Source organism: Astyanax mexicanus, chromosome 12, assembly GCF_023375975.1.
Source record: "Astyanax mexicanus isolate ESR-SI-001 chromosome 12, AstMex3_surface, whole genome shotgun sequence".
In the NCBI taxonomy this organism is placed as follows: Eukaryota; Metazoa; Chordata; class Actinopteri; order Characiformes; family Acestrorhamphidae; genus Astyanax; species Astyanax mexicanus.
In genome coordinates, this window is record NC_064419.1 from 21,457,775 (window position 1) to 21,474,155 (window position 16,381).

Below are 16,381 nucleotides of genomic sequence, written 5' to 3' on the forward strand. Positions count from 1 at the left end.
AAAAAATAATACATTTTGACATAATATGGCCCCTTTTAAAGACTGAGCAGCGTGTTGACTGTCAAAACTTCTTGGCTTTAGAAAGTCGCGACACAAGTATAACGATAATTCAGTGAGTGACTGAAGTAAAGTGAAGCTCTTCTTTTTATTACACCGCCTAAATGTTTGATAATACAGATTATAGCAATTGAATCCAACAACTGTCTGATTTGTTAAGATTTTTTTTATTGACATTTATCACAGTAAAAACATCTTCCAGCAACTAAACCATCTGAAAATGCACAAAGGCAACATATACATTGCAAAAATGAACAGGACTAAAATTTAAATAAAAATCATTAGAAAAAAAATCACAAACTAAGACATCTTAGAAAATATTCCAGTTCTTAGTCTCAAAATTAAATCAGGGATTAAAAAAGTTAAAACAAATTTTGTACAGCAAATGTGAGGAACTGTAACTTTCTGTAACGTTTTAATCAACATGTTACAGTTACATCCTACTGGAAGATTTGATTCAAAAACAGTCCTTCAGCATGACTGATTTACTAAGCTATATGAAATATACAAAGCTTTAAAAAGAGAGAAAGACTGCAAAAGCTCAGATCCATCTACAGACTAGCGTTTTCAGACTTTGTACAACACTGAAGCATTTCTAGCGAGCAGTTAGCCAGGAGAGGAAATGTCGCACTGATGGATTATTTTGACGTCTGATTTGAGTCCAAACAAATGCAGCACAGTGGATCAAGATTTCAAGTAAGCAATTAAAAGGCAGAAATGTATCTCTTGTACAAACATTCAGTTTATGGCCTGGTTTCTGGAATGATCTTTCAGTGTAAGCTATCTATAGACTGGTAAAATGGAACCGTGTTCAGTATATAGTGATATGTTTGGGTGGGAAACCCTGCGTCATGTGCGGCTGGGCATTAGTTACAATTGCTGAGTATCAGTAGAAGCATCAGTAGAGCTGAACCTACAGTGCACGCTCCTAAACACCTCATTGGTTGAATGGTTGAATGACTGGTTGGAGCCGCCTGTACCCGATTGGCCGAGCAGGAGCACTGAGGTTTGCTGCTGAATAGAGTGTAACCTCTGTCCCCAGGCACATGTGTGAGTCTCTGCGCATGTGTGTGTGCCTGATTACACTTCAGCGAGCTGTGCTTGTTTGTCGGCTTCAAACTCTGGCTCGTTCTCGTCGTCCCCGTTGTAGTCTGCCATCTCCTCCTCAAACTCCTGCGCAGCTGTTTTATCATCTAGATACACACACGCGCGCACACACACACACACACATACAGCCAATCGTTACCATTTACACTCAAACACAACACACATCAACTACAAGCAACAACCTCAATTTTCTTATTGAATCGACAAAATGTTTTTTTAAGCATATCGAGGACATAAACAGTGCTAAATAACCACTGACTCAACTGTGCATTTCAATACAGAATGTATAAAATCCAGTTTAACTGGACAATGTGTAGCAGAAATTGAATGACAATCAATGACAATGTAATTCAGCCTTGTGTACCTTTGAGCTTCGACAGTCGTTTTTCAATCTCGCCTTCATTGTCGTATTCTATGGCATCATCTTCCTTCCCCTCTTTATTCACTGCTGCGTCCAACAGAGCATCTGCACAGAGAAAGAGAGTGTGTGCTGTGTGTGCATCTGTGTGTGTGTGTATGTGCAACAGAAATATGTCACAGTTTGCTCCTAGGCTTGCTCCTACCTGCAGCCTTCAGGTCTCCTGTTTTGAGAACCATCACTCCTTCCATGGCCTCCTCATTGGGCAGGCTGCTCTGAGTTGAGTTCTGATTGGAGGGTTTTAAGGTGGACGGCAACTTAAGCTTGTCAGATTCTTTTACATGGACATCATCTTAAACAGAGGACAGAATGGAAAAAAAGAGATATTACAACATATTCAGCTAACATGGTGTGGTAAGTGTGGTGCAGTGGATAACACCACTACCTGCCAGTGAGCTACCTGCCACATTGTGTGGGAAACTAGGGTTCAATTCCCAGTCTGGGCGACTAAATGCTGCATTACACCAATTAGAGTTCTTGGGTAAGACCCCTAACACTACATTGGCCCAATTCTGTAACAGGAATAAACTTGTAAGTCACTCTGGATAAGAGTGTCAGCTAAATGCCATAAAAAATGTAATAAAAATCACATTAACTGCACAAAGGAGTTTAAGTGTTGCCATATGAGAACCACTTCTGTTTCCATAAAGAACCATGGTCGTACTAGAAGAATTAAGACTTTTTACCAGAAACAAAAGGCTGCTTTTTATCATAGCAGATACACATTATTAAGGCCGCCTTGTATTGCTGATTTTCAACAATGCTATTGCAGCATTAGCACACCTCCATTAACCCTACCTGAGCGAAATAGATAGCTCGTCAGTGGATCCACGCAACAAAGTCTGCCCCCAAAAAAAGGTGTGGAGATACTACTAAAGTTTCTTCAGACCTTTAAAAATGTTCTTCACACCCAAATACTGCTTTTTGGTACCAAAAGTGGTTCTTCTATGGCATCACAAGCAGTGTTTACAGATGCTGAATCTCCAACATTGTAAAACATTGTGTGGAGCTCACACAGGATTTCTGTTTTATTATGAGGTATTTTTACAGCATATGAGAATATTTGTAGCATATTTTAAGCATATTATGTGTAGATGCAGAATCTCACACTTTTTGTCATGAACTGATAGTGTTTAACAGCCTATCAGTGCAGTGTTTTATGGGCCTGTACTGATGACACTGACAAGCTATAAAAGGTTTATAGCTTTTAGCTAGCAATATTTAAAAAAAAAAAAAAAATCGAACTCAATAAAGTGCTATTGTGCTACTGGTGCGTACCTGTTCCAACTAGTATCTCATTGGTTTTAACATGGTCATCGGACTTGGGCTTCAGTTCTGCAGCTGGTTCTGTGTTTAGCTGGTTGCTGGTATTTTTACTGGAGTCATTCGCAGCTGGAACTTCAGGTTTAGAGACAGTGGCTTTCAGAGCTGAGGTACCACCACTCTACAGTGAGAGAGAGAGAGAGAGAGAGAGAGAGAGAGGGGGAGAGAGACAGAAATTGTATTCCTATTGATACATTCAAAATGCTAGGAATTTTATGTGAGCACAATTCTTCATATCACATTCAGGGTCGTTCTTTTTGTTTACAGAATGTATGACATTAATAAACAAGCATCATAAAGTCTTAAATGCACTATACCAGAGGTTATTAACCTGGGGATCACAATCCTAATGGGGTCCTGACACTGTCGTGACAGTGATGCTACAATCACTTTAGTGTGCAACTATTACCAACCATGTGTCACGCACTTAGTTGAATATTTTATAAAAATATTTTTTTAATCGCCATAAAAAAAAGAAATGCCAATTCAACTGAACAGTCTAGAGCAGGGGTGTCCAAACTTTTTTTGTTGGGGGCCAGAAGGAAAAATATATTTAAAGTCACAGGCCACACTCTGCAATAAAACAAATAATGAAATATACCACTTTAAATAACACATTTTCCTGATTATTTCATTTACACACCATTTTACTTGACTTACTATCTTTATCTATATTTGACAGTGTTGTGTAAACTAAGATTTTTCAAATTGATGTTTCATTTCATGATGTCTCTTAATATTAAACTCCTTAATTACGGCAACTTTTAGACTCATTTGGCCTTTTTCTGCACTCTCTCTGCTTCTAGACTCGTTTGGCCCGTTTTTCTGCGCTAAAACTGCACACTCTCTCCGCTTTTAGACTCTTTTGCCCTGTTTTTCTGCGCTAGAAATGCGCACTCTCTCAGTAGCTGACTTCACATGTATCGGAGGAAGCATGTGTTAGTCTTCACCCTCCTAGTATGTTGGGGCATTACTAGTGATAGGGGGAGTCCTAATGACTGGGTTGGGTAACTGGCCGTGTAAATTGGAGGGAAAATGGGAAAAATTAGAAATTAAATTATAAAAAAAAAAATTGTGTAAAAGTTAGTCTGTTGCAGGATGAATAATGAGTAAGAGAACAGTGCTGTGCTGCAGTTTACCTGACCAGCTGCTGCTGAACTTTGCTTCTCATATTTTTTCTGCATCTCTTGTTTGACTGCTGCTATCTTTTCACTGCATTCCTCTTTTTGGGCCAAAATCTGAGTGTTACACTGAGTCCTGTTAAACACACAAAGTGACATAGCAAATTAATAAATTATATATTACTGTAAAATCTTTAAAAAATAATTTAAAAAAGGTTAAAAACTAAAGAAGCTATTTGTTTACTGTTTACTGTAATTTACAAAAAAGGCTATATTTAGTTTATACAGCATTCATTTGGCATAGAGTGTCAGATCCCAAGAATCGTTGCATTTTTATCAGACTTACATGTCGTAGGTGAGTTTCTTGTTCAATGTGTTCATGTTACTTTCACACGACTGCAGCTCTTTCTGCACCTTACTAAGATCTTCCATCAGAGTCTTCATCTGGTCTAGAGAGAGAATGAAGGATTTATAGAATTGAATAAAACATATCCAAAGAAAAGTAAATATCTTACTGCAGGCTGTCTTTTAGTTCAAATATTTAAGACCACAATAAGAAGTCTATCATAAAGGCAATGGTTTTTTATTACTTTTCACTTGTAAAATAAAATGCAATAAAAATGAAAAATTAAAAATACTCGTTTGTTGAGACTGAGAGGAATGGAACCAGATCACCAAGAATTCACACTTACTTTTCATTTCCTGGACAGTTTTGGCACTAGAGGAAATGTTAAGCAGAAGATTCCCCTGTAACAACAAAATACTTACAGTAAACATCTAGACATTTTAAGACCAACGCTAAACCAGACGGCTTTAACCATGGTAATAAAACCATAATAAAACTATAAACAGCAGAACACAAAAAGAATACATTCTGGTGATAGATGATTACCAGTATACACATTTGTCCAGGTCAACTGTGTGAATTGCAGCAATGAGGTGACTTGTATTGACTTGCACTAACCAAACAATTTGCATGACTGCTAATTATTCACAGACTATACAAATCATATATATGTCTCTCTTTAATGTGCTTATTTAAAGCCAGAAGGAAAGACATGCTTAAATGTCTCTGCTTAGATCCCACAAAAACAAGTAATTTTTTGTAAATTATTGATATTCAGTGCAGCTACGAACATGATTAATTAAATCATAGTGATCATCGTGGATGATGATTATTTAAACTTGCTTAGGTTACATTAAGTTTTAGAGTTAAAAAAAAATATTAAATCTATAGTAAAAGGAGTAAGTAACGTTGATTCTGCTAAAAAAAAAAAAAAAATGCGTGTAAAGGCTAAAAGAAGGCATATCGGAGCGGTTTCCTAGGCATTAATTAAGCATAGTTTTGTCTGTTTGCATTTTGATTGAAAGACAGAAAGCAGTTAAGGACTAGGCTTAAAAAAAAGAGATGAGAATGGCCTTTAACATTGATGTCAAATAGGGGTGGGACATATGGCCCTAAAAATTATTCTTGAAATAACAATAGTCTTGACGATATGACAATTCACTGAAAAGTATTTATTTAAATTTAAGAACATACAACCATATAAATGTTTTATTTACTGTATTTTACTGACTGTAGGCGCAGAGTATCATGTGGTGCACGATCAGTGAACGTCTATTTTCATGCATACGGCGCACCGTATAAATAAATAAAGCTAATGTGAAGTGATAATAGTAAGGAACAGGGGTGTTGCTATTTTTGCCTTCTAATTTAGCAGGTCGTGCCGTTGGGGGGGGGACTCCTACGTAAATAAAACTGTAATTGTTAATAAAAACACTTTTTTTCAAAAAGCGCTTTGTAAGCCAAGGCACTATCAGCTAGCAGTTTGTTCCATGTAGCTAGTTTTAACATGGTAAACACACAGACTACACTAGACTCTGAATGGCGAAAGAGCTAGTGCTGTGGTTAGCGGAAAATGATAATACTGCTCCAGCCTTGGTGCTGAACAAACTTTACAGAAACTTAATGCTGTACTTCTGCTCCGTACAACCTGACTGGTAAAATTAATACATAAGGCGCAACGGATTATAAGGCGCAGTAAAGATTTTTGGAAAAAAATTAAGGATTTTAGTGCGCCTCATAGCGCGAAATACATACAGTTGTATAAATTAAACAGCTTTAAACATTCACTATTAACAAAAAGAACAAGCTTACAGTAGCTTACAAGACTCTGATTGTGCATAAAAAAGAATAATTAAACAAACAATGCTACCACAAAATTAACATGCAAAAGCTTCACAGCAATTGGTAAAATAAATACAACCCAGAAGGTTTTCAAGTAGAATATTGCTATTATCATTATATGGACTCAGATATTTTTTTTTCTGTCTTAAAAATTATCACAATATTATCAAGTATGTTCTTATATGGCATGCCCCTGGTGTCAAATATGGATTAGAATTTCCTTTAAAACAGAATAAGATACTAAGTGTTCTTAATAAAGACAACTAAACAGGGGTACTTGAACTGGATTAATTCTGTCCTTGAGACTACTTCATTGAGATATCTCCACGATTTCTAATTATAGCATCAACATATGGTGTTGTGTACTGCTGCCTCTGGAGTATTCGAGATGATGTTTATTGTTTTTTTATGTGGCTTGCTCCATATGGGAGTACCTTCTCTTGTTTCCACATGCTCTGAGCACTCTGCTGCTGTCTCTGGTGGGTGTTCTCAATGCGGGAGAGTTGTTCTGTTTGTTGCCGGAGCTGCTCCTCCACCTCGTTCCTGCCCAGCTGCTCCCGTTCCTTCTCAGCGGCTGCCTGACGCACACGCTCCTCAAGCTCCAGCAACTTGGCCTGAACACACACACAGACAAAACACACATACATAAACACACGATTAGAAATAAAGACTGCAGTGGGACTCAAATGCACATACAGCTCTGAAAAAAATTACTAAACTGAAAACCTCTGGAATATAATCAAGAGGAGGATGGATGATCACAGGCCATCAAAACAAGATGAACTGTTTAGATTTTAGCACCAGGAGTGGAATAAAGTTATCCAAAAGCAGTGTGTAAGACTGGCGGAGGAGAACATGCCAAGATGCATGAAAACTGTGATTAAAAACCAGGGTTATAATAAATGCTATAAATAACAATCATTTTATTAGGAATTTGGGAGAAATGTTGTCCGTAGTTTATAGAATAAAACAACAATATTCATTTTACTCAAACAAACACCTATAAATCACAAAATCAGAGAAACTGAAGTGGTCTCTTAATTTTTTCCAGAGCTGTATATTACACATGAGCAGATAATCTTGCTGATGATACTGGTGGATAGAATGGTCTCGATAATTATGCTAGTCAACCACCTTGTTTAGTCTGGTCAACATGCTTGGTTAGGCTGATAATGATGGTAGACCAGTTTTACCATCAATCAGAAACACACGCCCTACACTGGTAAAGCCTTAAACTGGGCAACCAGGTTTACCAGCTTAACCAGCCTGGCCAGCTTATGCTTTATTTTTTCAGCATGGATTAATCAAATCAATCCAACCCAACAAAACAAACAGAATCTAAGCGTGTTTTTACATCTTCAATTGCTCAGCAGTGGGTTTTTTTCTTGGCACTCTGCCATGCAATCCATTTTTGCCCAGTCTCTTTCTTTTGGTGGAGTCATAAATGCTGACCTTAACTGAGGCAAGTAACGTTTGCAGTTCTTTGGATGTTGTTGTGGGGTCTTTTGTGACCTCTTAGATGAGTCATTGCTGCGTTCTTGGGGTAATTTTGGTTGGCCGGCCACTCCTGGGAAGGTTCACCACTGTTTCATGTTTTCGTCATTGGTAGATAAAGGTCCCAAAACTTCAGAAATGGCTTTATAACTTTTTTTCAGAATGATTGATCTCAATTACTTTCTTTCTCATTTGTTTCAGAATTTCTTGGCCTTAATAATTCTTAGACCAAAATATACTCGCTTTGTAAAACAAGTTACATGGGATGAACCGCTAGCGCGTAGCTTAGAATTAGCTAATGCTAAGGCTTCAGCTTTAGTGGAAATCTGTACATTTAAGCTCACTAAACAGAAACGCTTTACTCTCCCAATTGAACAGTTTTCAGGAGAGAATCTGTGTATTACTGTGATTAACATCCAGTGCTCGTGTAACTTGCCTGACTCATTTAAAATGTTTATTTTAGGAATTACAGTTTTGGTTACCCCACACCCACACACACACCCACACACACCCACACACACACAGACACAGACACAGACACAGACATTTCCACCTTCACGGTTTAAGCTACACAGAGCAATCGATACACGCGCACAAATGTATAAACACATTCTGCTGTGCTGCGTATGCCAGTCTATCAACATCTGGTTCAGGCTATGGTGTAGGTTCGATGCAGAAGTATAAATGGGCCTTAAGTAGCTCCTGGAGACATTAAGCCATGTTAGAACCCCAAAAAAGGATTTCTGTGACTTCCAGACACAGTTTTACATACCACAAACACAACCCGCCCACTAATTCCAACATGAGATTTTGATTCTTTGATTCATAATGTAATTCATACAATACATGCATTCTTTAAAAAAAAATAGTTTTGAAGACACTGTATAACTGTTAAGGTTCTAAGAAATTATAAACAGACTTGGCATCTCAAACTATCTGACTGACAGCAATATTAAACATCACATGCTGAACAACGATTCAGGATGACAGACTACACAACTCAAGCTGTCACTGAACTGAAAACAATCAAACTCACAAGTGTGTGCGCTCTCCTGTTACTAGGAAACCTGATGAGAAAACAAACAGGGTGGCACAGCCGTGGGCACTTCTGTTTTCACTAGCTTTTGTTACAAGCATTGGTGATATGATAAATAGTCTTTCAAACCAACTGTAATATGCTAATATGCACTTCTGATACTGTGTATTATTGGACTGTTCCTAGAACAATAAAATAACTTCTGTATTTTAGGGCTGCAACTAATGATTATTTTGGTAGTCGACTAATCTGAGGATTATATTTCTCAATTAGTTGATTAGTCCACGATTATTTCTGCTATGTCCTCCACCTCTTAAAACAATATAAATAGCAGAATGTTTAAGCTTTAAATGGCATTTAAATATCTGAATGTTGTTTAAACGTGGAAAGTACTGATATTTAGTGATTTAAAATGTAATCTGTTGTGTTTTTTGGAGACAAAATACTAAGTTCAGTTTAAACTGTGTGAGTGAGGCATTTACCCATCTCCCGTGGCTTTCTGTCCCCAGCACTTTGTGTAATGCTGTACTGTTACAAATTAACGATTAGTCGACAACGAAATTTGTAGTCAACAAATTCAGCCCCCTTGGTCTTTTCAACCTTTTGCCACATTTCAGGCTTCAAACATAAAGATATGAAATTTATTTTTTTGTGAAGAATCAACAACAAGTGTGACACAATTGTGACGTTGAAAGAAATGTATTGGATATTTTAAACTTTTTTTTTTTTAATAAAAAATGTAAAAGTGGGACGTGCAATATTATTCAGCCCCTTTACTTTCAGTGCAGCAAACTCACTTCAGAAGTTCAGTGAGGATCTCTGAATGATCCAATATTGGCCTAAATGACTGATGATGATAAACAGAATCCACCTGTGTTTAATCAAGTCTCTGTATAAATGCACCTGCTCTGTGATAGTCTCAGAGTTCTATTTAAAGCACAGAGAGCATCATGAAGACCAAGGAACACACCATCTATTTATCCATCCACCTATCTATCCACCTATCTATCTATCTATCTATCTATCCATCCATTAGAGGTGTGCCAAAAAATCGATTCACATAAGAATCTTGATTCTCATTTACTACGATTCAGAATCGATTTAAAATGTCCCAAAATCGATTCTGAGGGGCGGGTTTTAGACTGATTTTGGGCTGGGTATTTTTGTTGGACCTGGCAACCCTGGGGATAGCGCTTGTCCCTTTGGAGATCTTCCAGACACACACAGAGCGTAGGTGTTTGAGAATCACCGGTAAGATGGCAGAACAAGCACTATATTACCTTAGATTAACGTGTAGTTTCAATGTTTTATGGCAGAATGCTTCATAACAAGCATAAAAAAGATCGCTAGTAGTTAGTTTCAGTAACTGTTAGCTAGCTAACTAGCTAACTTTCCAGTTCCACCTTAAATAACGCTACAGGTGGCAGCGGGCTGCAGCATTTAAGGCGGAACGGAAAAATAACAATAAGCTAATCAGAGCTAATTTCAGCTCCTCATCACAGAGGAATTAAGGAATGGACAATATGAATTAATTTCTCCACCTCCTGCCCCCTTTCTGAAGAAATACAACCACCTTAAATTAACTAGTTAATCAGCAGCTGCTCCTGAACTTTAGCGCTCCACTGCTATCATCACATCAGCCCAGCAGCGTCACCTACACACCACCGCTAGTAGCCTGGTAATAAAGCAGTGTTATTTATTTATGTATTTATTGTTCATTAACGTCATTGTGATATCCCAGTGATTCCTCTGTCACTGAGGACCCACATTCCTGCACATTTTATTGTTTTTGTAACACATTACTTGCTCCAGGACCAGTGTATATTATGGAGGGTTTTTTTTTTCAATACGATTCATAAGCCAGAAGCAGAAATATTTATAATTCAAATCGTTTTGAATCAAAAATCGATTTTGAATCGAATCGTGGCCCCCAAAATCGGAATCGAATCGAATCGTGAGATAGTAATCGATTCCCACCCCTACCATCCATCCATCCATCCATCCATCCATCCATCCATCCATCCATCCATCCATCCTCTCTCCACCAATTAATCTATCCACCAATCTATCCATGTATCCACCCATCTATTTATCTATCAATCTATCTTTTCTGCACCAATTCATCTATCCATTCATCCATTCTCTCTCCGCCAATTAATCTATCCACCAATCTATCCATTAATCCACCCATCTATCCATCCATTCTCTCTCAGTCAATTCATCTATCCACCCATCTATCCATCCATCCCTCCACCAATTCATCTATCCACCAATCTATCCACCTATTCACCCATCTATCCAGCCATCCATGTATTCATCTTTCCATCCATTCAGATTTTTGGGCATAGCAAAGCAATATCACAATACAAAAAACTCACAATGTGCATCATGAAAAATAAACATCCTATTATTTATGATTTCTAATGAAGCTGCTATCTTTAAACACCAAATACAGGAAAATATTTCTAGGCATACATGTTTTTCACACATTTCACAACTGTACTAGCTTTAGTAATAATTACATAACAGCATATGGTTACCCATCCCTTAATTCAACCTTTTTATCACAATATGTCGAATTTTTTTTTATATCTTGGGTTTAACTGTTGAGGCTGAGTGTCATCATTCTGTCATGCAGAAGAGACAGGCTAAAACTGAGTGTAACTAAATAAACAAATTACGCCTGCACGTTTATGTTTACAACATCTGTAAATCTGAAGAATTTTACACAGTTGATAAAAAGTTATTACAACAGATTTAACAGATTTAGAGTCGATTTAACTGTAAGTCGAGTCCTGATCTCTGATCTACAGTGCAGGTGACTTGGTTGACAGTAATGGGGCACAGGGTGAGGGTACAAACCTGAAGCTCAACATTTCTAGAGTTGGAGACCCAGTAGTTGAAGCCGAGCAGGAGGACGCAGGCAATGAGAGCAGCCATCAGCAACGATGGAGATCGACCCCCACGTCGACCGTTTACCAGTGCCCCCATCATCCCACAGATCCACGGAACACACAGTCAGAGACAGACAGTCCTGAAAGCAGAACAAGAGAGAGATAATGGCACTTCCTCTAAGGCAAAGGTGCAAACATGCCACATCCGTGTCATTTAAAGTTCTACTGTTGGAGGAGAAAACCTTTGCAAATACTGAACTAAAGCAGCCTTTTTTGTTTGACACTCCTGTGCCAAGCTTTATTCAAAGGAACAGGCGGTGTTTCACTGATTTGCATGAGAGTAAACGGATACGCAGCCTGTTCGGAAAATTCAAAGAGCCTGGAAAAGTCTGTTGTTTGTTTTCTCCCACGTTAAACAAAGGCTTCTGAAATCGTATCACAGAAGATTCAGGATTTAAGCCTTATTCTGATAGCGTACGGATTTACTATAGCCTGTATCTGTTCTGTATGTTAAATAGAGCATTTTCAAAGAGTGTTTTCAAACTGGTACAATAGGCCTAAATTAAAAGCAATTACAGAAGAAAAGACTGCTTCTGTCTGAAAAGGCTTACAAAGCCAATTCTAAAGCTCAGGTACACTGACAAGCCACAGTGGGCAGTTCACAAGTTTGTTGTTCTTAGATTTCATAATGTTTATAATTTTTTTTAGATGTCTTGCCTGCATTATGTCTTTTTTTTTCTTATAGTCCAATTGTATTCTTTTTCATTCTGTTTGAATGTCATAATTTATATATATAGTTTATTACATTTTTAAATTTAATTATATTCTTTTCATAACTTTCTTTTAAATTTGATCTGCATTGACTCTTAAATCCTTATGTAAAGCACTTTGAATTGTGCTATACAAATAAACTTGTCTTTCCTTGCCTTTAACTTTTTCCAAAAGCCAAGAGACAACATATCCAGGAAATCATAAAATAACCCAGAAGAAAATCAAAGGAACTGTTGTCCTGGTTTCCACTACTAGGAAAAATAGAGAGCATCCATGGAAGAGCTTCTCAGATGAAACCCACTGGTAACCAAATTGTTACAAAGGTTTGGCTCTAGTGGCAGGATATCATTTAAAGTAATTCAATTGATAAAATGACTGTTTTAATATAATTGTCTAAATGGAACAATTAAAATTAAACATCGTTACAAATAGAAGCTGCCAGAGGGAATCTCAGTAGATAGGCTTGCCTTTGTGTCACCTGCCTTTGTGAAACCTGTGAAGAACTCTTATGTTGTAGTGATTTTCATGTTGCCCCTTTTCTTAATCAAAATATAATTACATTATTGAAAGAAAGGTATCTGTTGTGATGGTATCTGGATCAGTTTTTACTTCAGAATTTAGGCAAATTATATGGTGCACATGTGGTCCAACTAGTTTTGGTTTTGCACTGCAACTTAATGAGCAGAAAAAATCATCACCTACATGGGCTGATGGTCCTTAACTTGACACTGATTAGTTCTCAGGGAGTTCCAATAGTTCCTGAGTTATAGTTACAGTAGACACAGGAGTCACAAGCAGCAACACACACAGAAGAACTGTACTGAACCCACCAATCACTGTACACACACACACACACTGGAACTGAAATGTCTCTTTCCCTATCAGCAATATTTGCTTAATTCCAAAAACTATAAACTCTCTACCACAGTAACTGCTGTGATCATGTATGTTCTATATGTTACAGTATGTTACACATCTCTACACCTTATCCTCACTGAGCAGTTTAGCATTTATGTTGCATTTTCGTTAAACTCACTTCACTTTATATGTTTGCATATGGTATTGTTGTTCATGATAAATGTAGCAGATGCAGCATTAAGTTTAGGAAGGCGATAATGTTTTTCAAATGGGTCATTTAGGTGTTTTAAACCTAGATTTTGAATAGTTTTTTTTTAAGTTTACCTTTATTTTGTGACTGTAAAACTGCGCCAGTTCATCACAGGTGTATTTCACTTACTTTCAAAAGATGTACACCAAATGTATGAGTACTGCTTTCACCCTGTTGTGTAGAAATGCTTTTAACCTGCAGATGCACTGATGTATTGACATAAATTATCAAGTGCACAAGTCTCTACATTTATTTTTTTTAAATAAATTACATTTATTTTAATAGTTAAGGGTATTTTTCTTACTGCCTGTATAATTGTAGCTGGCGATGGATATTTAGAAAAAAAAAATTAAACAGGGAAAAAAAAGGACAAAAACTAAATAAATGGTTTCATAGGGCCCAATACACATAAACAGCAGACTTTACAGTGTCTAAAAATGGATTGGCACATTTTCCTCTTCAATCAACTGTTCCTGAGTACCATTAGTAAAGTGCACACATTTCAAAGTACGAAGCGCTAAAATGAGAAAGTGTTTTTTAATGATGCACTTTACATAAGACAATAATACCTGGCATATCGCCCGGCACTGTGATGATGTCAGTTTTTACTGTTAAATGCAGAACAGAGGAGATGGTGTAAGCATTTCCTGGAGCAGGACTCTACACGGAAGGCTCACCCACATGATTCAGTAGGGAGAGTAGGGCACTGCCTTAGATTACACTCTAGTTGACGTGTTCATTTTAATATGATAACATGAAAGCCCAGAGTAACCTGATTTCTGGTATGAGAGAGATATCAGCTTCAGTAGCAGTGAACGTAGCGGTGCAGTGAGTAAAAGTGCTTTTACTTCAGTTACTCAATTGAAAGTACCTGTTTACAATCCTGATTGAGCTCCCCAAAGACCTGCAGAGGATCATATCAGCTCACCCAGCAGGTATCAGCAGGGACATTTAAGACACTGCTATTCTTTGTTCTGCTTTATTTTGGGATACTTTACATTTAATTTATTTTCTACACTGTAGATTAATAAAAAAAAAAAAAAAGAACTCCAAGAACTCCTTCAAGACGCTGAGAAAACTATTCCAGGTGACTCTACCTCACAAAGCCACTAAAAAAGGGCGTGCAAACCTGTCATCAAAGATAATTATGGCTACTTAACATTTTCTTTACAGAATAATGCTGCATATGTTCCAGTATAGCTTTAAAATCATGAAAAGAAAGAAAACACATTAAATGAGAAAAGGTGTCTCCAAACTTTTAACTGGTACAGTACCTAAGGGTAAAATACTTTACATTTCTACTGATAAAACTCTTGCATCCACACTGTAATAAAAAAAACAGAAGAGTGAGTGCGTTTTTAGGCTTTTTCAGTCACATGACATCACAATTTAGTAGCTCTTTTATTTCCACTCACTGTTGTGTTAACGTGGATCTCCGTGGAAAGGTGTATTTTCGGTGAGATTACGGTACGGTTGAATTGATTTTTTTGCACCAGGAGTGACATAAAGTTATCCAAAAGCAGCGTGTAAGACTGGAGGAGGAGAACATGCCAAGATGTATGAAAACTGTGATTAAAAAACAGGGATATTCCACCAAATGTTGATTTCTGAACTCTTAAATCTTTATGAAAATGAACTTGTTTTCTTTGCATTATTTGAGGTCTGAAAGATCTGCATCTTTTTTGTTATTTCAGTCATTTCTCATTTTCTCAGTGACAACATTTTTTTTTTTTTTTGGAGAACTGTTATCTGTAGTTTACAGAATGAAAACAATGATAATTTTACTCAAACATATAGCTTACCTATAAATAACAAAATCAGAGAATCTGATTCAGAAACTGAAGTGTTCTCTTAAATCTTAGGTTAGCTGCAAATCCAGTCCCAGTTCTCCAAGCAAGAGAAACCAGAAGCAGTAGCGCTCTGTTGTGATGGACCACTGTTTTCCTCATAAGCTATATGTGAACCTGCAGAGTTCCTGGGTTGCTAAGATTTTATAAAAGTGTCAACAGCAGGTCTCTAGGTCATTAAATGATTAAATTTAGATAACGCTAGATAACGAGAGCTCTCCAGAGCACCACCAACAACAGTAGAACGGAGGCAGATTAATATGTTAGCTAGTTAGGTTAGCCAGCTAAGCTAACATTAACTCAGTTAGTTCCAGACAGGTTTTCAAGAAGTAACACGTCAACAACTCGCAGTTAGCGTCCTGTGCTAACGCTATTCCTGTAAGAAACGACAAGAAACCTGCCCTGAACGCTCAGCAAAGATACAAGAGGCGAAACCTTTCTGTTTAGTGCATCACAGAGAACTACAAAAGCCGTGTGGGGTAGTTTAACTTAGCCTGTTAGCTCTGTTAGCTAGGCTAAGTATCATTAACAGGAGTCCTGCAGCTAACTAATACAACACAGGGGCTACAGAGCCCGGCGGCTCTTCTCTCCGGTTTATGAAGGAAATACAGATTATTTCATCACAAATCTCTTCTCACCTCTCTACTGAACAGCGCAGTTACATCAGCTGAGACCCAGACGCGTGAACATCATCGATAATCCGCTTCTCTGACCGAGGATTTGTCTGCCAGCGCCAAGCTATACTAACCGAACTACATCCGTCAGAGCGCTGTTTGATTTGACTCAGCAGCAGCGGAGCATCAACAGCAATGCGACTCACTCGTTAACGAATCGGTTCAAAGTGAATCGAGTCTTTCCGTGAGATCTCCGCACTGTATTAGTCTTTAAATATTACAACATCTTAAAATACATACAATCACACAATGAAGTTTCACCGTGTAACCGGTGCTGAATGCTTGTAATTTATCTGCCTTTGTTAGTAAGCATCGGTTCTTTGAAATAATCAGTCAAACAGAG

General features: G+C 37.5%; 1 protein-coding gene across 1 annotated transcript; it reads right to left on the reverse strand.

Annotated features, from left to right (window-relative positions):
• Positions 1-205: 205 nt before the first annotated feature.
• On the reverse strand, positions 206-16,155 carry golm1 (golgi membrane protein 1). The gene is made up of 10 exons (XM_007260159.4): positions 16,003-16,155; positions 11,607-11,778; positions 6,649-6,828; positions 4,719-4,773; positions 4,373-4,475; positions 4,045-4,162; positions 2,861-3,026; positions 1,728-1,874; positions 1,529-1,630; positions 206-1,250 (listed from the first exon to the last, which is right to left on the reverse strand). Exons 2-10 carry the CDS (start codon positions 11,736-11,738, stop codon positions 1,138-1,140), a joined length of 1,116 nt encoding a protein of 371 aa, XP_007260221.3. The 5' UTR covers positions 11,739-11,778; positions 16,003-16,155; the 3' UTR covers positions 206-1,137.
• Positions 16,156-16,381: the final 226 nt, after the last annotated feature.

Excerpts from the sequence above, each read along its gene's own strand:
- golm1 (XM_007260159.4), bottom strand. The coding sequence starts at position 11,738 with ATGATGGGGGCACTGGTAAACGGTCGACGTGGGGGTCGATCTCCATCG. Across the intron at positions 4,774-6,648 it reads GCATGTGGAAACAAGAGAAG|GGGAATCTTCTGCTTAACAT; the intron begins GTACTCCCATAT and ends TTGTTGTTACAG. Across the intron at positions 1,875-2,860 it reads TGAGATACTAGTTGGAACAG|ATGATGTCCATGTAAAAGAA; the intron begins GTACGCACCAGT and ends CCTCTGTTTAAG.